General features: G+C 32.7%; 1 protein-coding gene across 1 annotated transcript; it reads left to right on the forward strand.

Moving 5' to 3' along the window:
• Window positions 1–5,959: 5,959 nt before the first annotated feature.
• LOC9301494 lies at window positions 5,960–7,485 on the forward strand (the record flags this gene model as incomplete). The annotated part of the gene is given in 2 exon segments (XM_021032329.1): window positions 5,960–6,038; window positions 6,041–7,485. Coding segments are annotated over 2 exon segments (768 nt in total), but the record flags the coding sequence as incomplete, so codon positions are not given.
• Window positions 7,486–7,926: the final 441 nt, after the last annotated feature.

Genomic DNA, 7,926 nt, shown 5'->3' on the forward strand with positions numbered 1-7,926 from the left:
ATCTACCATAGCTGCCGCAAAGATGACTAAGGACCGCCATCTCTTCCGCTGCCTCCTCTCTCTGGTACATCTCCTCAAACTGAACACGCTTCCTTTTGACAAACATGAATTGATTCTGAGCATTATCTGCAGCCTCCTCCAGGAAATCATTCTTAGACCTTGCATCTACTCCATTGCGGGTAAATTTACCATGAAGGTACCGGAGCCTCTCTGCAGTAAGTTCTGTGTCTTCAAAGACACTTGGTACTGATGAAACTTCATTGCTCTCCCATGATGTTCCCAGATTCTTCACAGGAATGGTTGCTTGCAGTCCCGGGATTAGAGTAACGGGGTCAACAGTTTGAAGAGTGTCTGCTTCAGACATATCTTTGTCATTTTTATCCTCATGACCATCATCATCATCGTCATCACTTGAATCATCAGCCTCATCATCATCAAAAGCCAGCGTACATTCTTTTATATCATGCTTTAGGGAACCGCATTTTGAACAGAAATTTCTGAGGCGTTCAAAGTGGAACTTGATCAGAGTATTCTCATCAGCCTCAAATTGCAGATTCTTCTGGAAACGTAGAGGGTCATCAAAGTTCCACGCCAACTGCACTCTCACAAAACCCACATGGTTAGTGTTTTCATCGAAATCAACATTAATCACTCTTCCCAATTTGCTTCCCACATAATCCGCCATAGCATTGGTGAGATAGAGAAGTGGAATTCCTTTGATCTGAACCCAGAAAGGAATAATCTTCATTTCAGTCTCCGTGATGTTTGGATACCATCGATGGATTGAAAGCATCCAATCATTGAAAGACCAAGGCCCTCTGTTTAGCACCAGATTCATGGATTCCTCTGTCTTGAACTTGAATTGGACCTTGCCTCTGTCCAAAATACGCCCCACACATGAGTCCTGAAGACCCCAAACTTTCGGCATCTGGCCGATCAAAGCCCGAAGATTTTGTTTCCTCGGATTGACTGTCGTCACAACCAGAGAGAAACGGTTAACATGAGCGGCTTGAAAGCATAACGCCGAAGGAAGCGTTACAGGTTCATCGTTAATCGATATTTGTTTGTTCAAAAAAAGCTTACCAAAATTATGAGAAAAAAAATATTTGGTTCAGTTTGGTTCGGATATCTCCTATTTCGAATATTTGTTTCATTACAAATATTAACCAAATTTTTAATTTTTTTGGTTAACATTCAGTTAAATCTGTTTGATTTCGAGTTTTTTTAATTTGATTCAATTTTAGCAATCCAGTGGAATGGTTTCGGCCTAAACATTTTATTCGTATTAAAATATTAATTGGGCAGTTGTCGAAAACAAAAAATGAACACAAATCGTCAAATCCTTTTATTCACGCAAAGAAGCAGAGTATTCGACTAAAGGTACTTTCAGTCCAAGTTTGGATTCCATAGTATTCACAATTAATTGAAGGGTTCGTAGTAGGGCCACCCAAACCTCATAATTGTGTCTGTCTACGGGTTTCGGAAACTGAATGCATCTTCTCCTGCAAAACGGTCCATCAACCATGTCACAATCCCATCTCCCCGAGGATGAACAGTAGTAGCACAATGATCCATGTGATCATAAGTCTCCACCTTTCCTTCAAGATCAAATTTACTGATCTCACCCTTTAATACCTTCTTGTCGAGAAGCAGCATGGAGAAGTCATAATCAAGATCAAACTTACTTCTTACATATCTTTTTATATAAATTCTATGACAATTATATATTAATCATAAAAATTCCAACACATAACTTTACCCACCCTAATTTCTCTCAAAATCTATTTTTCTTTTATACTCCCTAGATTTCCCATTAGTTTTTCATAACTCATCGTACTCTTCAGAGGATAATGAAAATATGGAAATGATCAATAATCTCGAACAAGAAGAACATACTATACATCTTGTTATTGTAATAACAACTCAATCATTCTATATTTTCACATTCTAGGAACAAATAATTCTCATACTCATGCAGCAAAATAGATGTTAATCAAAACTAACCTATATTAAATCATGAAGTTTGAAATTTCGAGAAAACAAAAAAATGCACCTTTCACCTTATCTATGTGACAACCGTTAGACTTATCGAGATCTTTCCAGTAATTGTAGCATATTGGATATCTCTCTTTAATCTTTTTTGCTTTATCCCACTTGTAATTAAATAAAGTATCCGACGTGACCCAAATCTGTATTTTTTTGCGGATGCTTGAAAATTTACTTTTCCTAAAATCATCATTTGAAGAAAAAATATTGAAAAAAAAATTATAGATTTACAAAAGAAAAAGATCATTCGTTCAAAACTAGAACCCTAAAACAAAACAAAAAAAGATGCAAGCTCCATCATATTTTGAAAAACCCATAACCCATCATTCCAAATCCATTTTGAATTATATTTAACATACATTCATGAAAAAGAAATCACACTTATAAGCCAAACACCCCCTCCCCACCAAGGGGTGGACCCACGTTGTAGATGGTGGGGGAACTTGCACCCAGCAACATATAAATATGTGAAATTTTAGTACTACACAAAATAATTAGGGTTGGCTGATTTTTCAGCCCTATACTAATTGCAATCTCAACTTGTCAACCCAAACTTTTTGTCTCTGAAAAAACCACCATAAAAAACTTTAATCTCAATAAAACTACACGTACTTTCGGATTTGTTCTTAAAACTACGCCTCCAATTGAACCGATCAGTTAACCGGTAATATCTAATCCGGTTTGATTTACCCAGAATTTTGACCAAAGTTAATCAATTTTGACTCTATTTTAACCCAATTTTGACCCAAAAACAAATATAAAAGAAAACAAATGTCTTCTCTATAAATAAAATTATTATTTTTATTTATTTATTTTTGATAAACAATTAAAAATAATAAATTATAAATTAATTTTACCAAAAAAATAATATACCACAAAATAATATGAAAGTATACCACAAAATAATATGAAAGTATACCACAAAAAATATATATAACAAATTTTTGGTCTATACTTTTGTTTATATAACAAAATATACAACAACAAAAAATATACCAAAATAGATCACAAATTATTTTTTGTGCTATATTTTGTTATAAAATTTTGGTAATATAACAAAATATACATTTTCTTTTTGGCAATCATTTTCTTATAAATTCATTTATCTTTTTTAAAACTCAAACGTTGGTTATATATAACAAAATATACATTTTCTTTTTTGAATTTATAAAAGAAAAATGATTGCCAAAAATAAAATGTATATTTTTAATATCACCACAAATCAAATTCATTTATATATTATAAAATGAATTTGGTATAATATATATATAAAATTCAAACGCATTTTTCTTTTTAAAACCACCATATATATATATAAATATATATATAACTGACCTTTGAATTTATAAAAAAAAAAAACTGAATCTATAAAGAAAAATGAATTTATAAATATCATAATATATACTTTGATTTATGGTGTTTAAGGATATATATATATGAGTTTTGCATATACTTTGAATTTCACAATATACAAAATTCAAAGGTCATATATTATGATTGCCAAAAAAAATTATTATTTTATTTTTTTGTAACATTACCAAAAGTATATACCAAAATTTTATTATATAATTCTTTTGTGGTTTATTTTTTTTTATCTTTTTTGATAAAATTAAGTTATAATTTATTATTTTAATTGTTTATAAAAATAAATAAATAAATAAATTTATTTATAGAGAATACATTTTTTTCTTTTATATTTGTTTTTGGGTCAAAATTGGGTTAAAATAGAGTCAAAATCGATTAATTTTGGTCAAAATTCTGGGTAAGTCAAACCGGATTAAATATTATCGGTTAATTGATCGGTTCAATTGGAGGCGTAGTTTTACGAACAAATCCAAAAGTACGTGTAGTTTTATTGAGATTAAAGTTTTTTTTTGGTGGTTTTTTCAGAGGTAAAAAGTTTGGGGTGGAAAGCTGAGATTGCAACTAGTATAGGGCTGAAAAATCAGCCAACCCAAATAATTAAAGTGGCAAAATAGTATAACCACTTACTCTTTAAGGTTTTAGGTTCGAGTCCACCTTATAACATTTTGCCCCCATTTATTTTTTTGCGCCCAGTTCCTTAATCATTTTGTTTTTTAAAACTTTTCTAGGACGAATTATGATTGTGTTGTTAATCAAAGGGTTTTACCCGTGAAAGTCTATCATACAGACTGTGTTGTACGCCATAGATGTCGGAAGCTTGTTGTGTGAGGCTGCACAGGTTATCAAATTGCTGAAGAAGAAGTATAACATTGATCGTATCAACTCAATGTCCATCATTTCACATCTCTGCTAATGATGTTGTTGAAAGTTGGTGAGTTTAGGAATGCGATTAACTTCTTGGACTCAATGCCTCATAAAGTTACACAAGCGATGATTAATGCGGTGTTCGGATCAGCAACGGAAAAGTTGATGTTTTAGGATTGTGCACATATTAAATAATTAATTATTTTTTTTTTGTAAACTAAAGCAACCATTATTAATTATCTAAATACAATTAAACCAATAATAAAAGAATTTACAGAATATAAAGAGTCAAAAAGAATAAAAAAAATTAATTAATTATGTATTAAAAACTAAAAATATCATATAATTGGGAACAAAAAAATTTCTCTGAAACATCAACTATGAAAAAATGGAAGGAGTATTTGGTAAGAAAAAGAATCATGTACATAATATTTACCGCAAACCCAGCTTCTCTTCATAGGAGTAACGTGGATCAATGCTACGATTGCTGAGTTCGAGCCGGATGGAGCATGGGAGAATACTGCTGAATAGGTTTCAGCAAGGATCAAAGGCAAGTTTACAGCAATAGCACATCCTTTCAAGAAAGAAAAACGATCAAGCAATTGTAAATTTCTAAGTTCATAGAAACTAGTTTGCTCTTTCAACGCTGTTGATGTACGAAATCAATCTAGTAACGAATGAGATCTCAATGGAAGTTAAGTCTATTTGACTTCATCTTCCCCACCGGTGTTCGACTCCACTAAGTCGTGTTACCCCGCGTAGTAGGATTTGGCTATGGATCGGGCATTGTCGATCCAAAGATGTCAAAGAAAAAAAAACTATGTTCAATCTTATCAAATGGAAGTTGCACAATATAATTAGAATAGACTTGGAGAGGTTAACCTCATTAAACCTTATCCTCTCTACATATCTATACTAGTATTTTTGAAGTACATTTTGTATCGGGTGGGTTAAATAATTATCCGAGATTTTTGGTATCCGTTACGATACAAAATTTACTTCAAAATCTTACACCGGATATCCCATATTTTTCGTTGGATCGGATCAAAACATATCTGAAATTGTGAACCGAATATTTCATGTTTAAAAACATATATATTTAGAAGAGTTGGTTAAGATTTAAAATTACGATTCTCTTATCATCTTTGTTTGAACTTTCTTTTAAATATTTTGAATCATCATATAATACATAAAGTTAAAAAATCTCAATTATTTTTTCTGCATATATTGTGATTCAAAATTTTAAAAACATATATATTATCCAATTGATGAAAAGAGATGTGTATTCAACGTCCCATGTTGGCTAAAATATTTAGACAATGATTCAGAATCATATTATAAATAAGATCAAAATGAATTCAAATCCATATGAACATGAAGTTTAACTTAACAAACATCCAAATTTAAAAATTTGAATACCGTTTAATTCGGTTTTTAGTTTAATTGCTTAATTTTACCAGAAATGATAACTTTTAAACTTTTAAAAAGTTTTGAATAATATAATTCATATATTCAAAATCAATAAAAAGTTTATAATATTTTGAACATTTAAACATATATAAAGAGTTATATTTCATAGACTTTGATTTGAATCCCAAATGTCAAAGTCTTCTATACAGATGTCAAACCTTATAATTAGCGAAATATATAGCATAATACAACAACTTGATTAATATAATCAATAAAACCAAACGCATACTTCATTAAACCAAAGGTCAAACCGGTTAATCGCCAATCTGTGAGGCACGCGAGTCACAACCATCCACCCGTGTCTTTAAAGCCAAAGAAGAGGATGAGACCGCATGCTCTGGCTGCGAGCTAGAGCTGACCGGGCAAGCTTTCAAGTGTATAAAGTCAGAGTGCGATTACTTCTTGCACAAGTCATGTTTCGACCTACCTAATGAGACCAATCACAAGTCTCACCAGGACCACCCTCTGACCTTGCTTCATTCCCCACCAGATGATCGGTCTGTTTACACGTGTGACGCGTGTGACCAATACGGATCTGGATTCACTTACCATTTCTCAAACTGCAACTACAATCTTCATGTGGGATGTGCGTTTATCCCTGAAACCGTAGATCGTGAAGATCATGAACATCCACTCACTCTTCTTTATTGCACACCGTGTAAAGGTCGTGAAGACACGATCTTCACTTGCAGCGTTTGTGATGAAACTATTTCAGAAGATCTATGGATGTATTACTGTAAGGAATGTGACTATGGAACACATGTACATTCATGTGCGGCATATGAAGATCAAGAATCAAATGAAGAGGAAGAAGAAGAAGAAGACGAAGAAGGAGAAGCGAGTTCTCCAGCTTCTAGGATAAAGTCTTTGATGAAGGCGCAAGACGAGATGGCGGCTATGCAGCTAGAGGCACGTATTGCGAATGATGCGAGGAATGCTGCGCTTGATCTTTGGGATGAACCAAAACGTAGATACTATTGGTGATCAAGAGAAGGGAGGAGTATATTTATGAAGATGTGTGATTGTTTTTTTCTTTGTGAAATATTGTTTCCAAAATAAAGAAACAATATAGATATATACTCTTTCTTGTAACGGGTTCTTGTTTATTTGTGTGGTTTTATAATAATTTTTTTTTTTTTTTATAAACCCTATCGGGCTGATCCGGTCGGTCTCGGTAGGAACGCACTGAGGTGTTACAGAGTGGACTTCTCCCGATCCAGGTAGAATTGGGCCACCACACTGCCTGATCCGAGTTTGGAATACCTTCCGACTAATGCCAAGGGGGTAGTCAGGCCGCCTGCATTTTTGACTACCAGGTAAACCAATTAGGCCTTGACAGACTTCCCAAACAAATGTGTTTTTGTTTCCAGGGAGAATCGAACTCGGGTCTGGGAGTTTCACCCTTCATCAAAGCTTCCTTTGCCACTAGACCACAAGGACTTGGGCTAATAATTTCTTTGTATGTTGTTTATTTTGCATATGAAGAAGAAAAAAACGTAAGCTGATTTAAAGAATTTTTTCTTATATTTTGTCTATCGTAAGGTTTAGGTGATTAGGTTACATTTCAAATCGAACAAATATATTGGAACCTTTAATTATCTTGAGATGTTGTTTAAACACTTTGACTCTTTTCCGTCGAATGGTAATGTGATTAATCTTTAAGCCTTAAAAGCCTTTATGATCGTGTGAGCGATGCGTTAAGTTTAATAAATATTGAATGGTAATACTTTTTTTTTCAGTTTGTTTTTATTATTGAATGACAAAACATTTTGGAATCAAGTTGACAACTAAATTGGTAAATATAAATATACAATTAATTATAATGATCTATCAGAATTCAATCTCACGAAATTAATACATGGTATGTGAGCAAATGTAAGGTTTAAATTGTGAATTGTAGATCTTTTGTGATTGGAATTTGCTTTCATCCTCGAATAACAAAAAATTAAAATTAATTGGAACACTAATCTACAAATAAATTGGTTTTCTTATATGGTTTTAGACTTTATAAGTAGATGTATAAGAAAGACCCACCACACTTCAGTCCCAGACACGATAACCGAGACATCACTTTTCACAATGATTTCCAACGCCCGTGAAGTTTTAGCTCGATGGAGTCGGGGTATCTTTAGCCTCTCTCGAGCTTTTTGCAATTCAAAACATATTTATATTGTAATTCAT

Source organism: Arabidopsis lyrata (genome assembly GCF_000004255.2).
Source record: "Arabidopsis lyrata subsp. lyrata unplaced genomic scaffold ARALYscaffold_8, whole genome shotgun sequence".
In the NCBI taxonomy this organism is placed as follows: Eukaryota; Viridiplantae; Streptophyta; class Magnoliopsida; order Brassicales; family Brassicaceae; genus Arabidopsis; species Arabidopsis lyrata.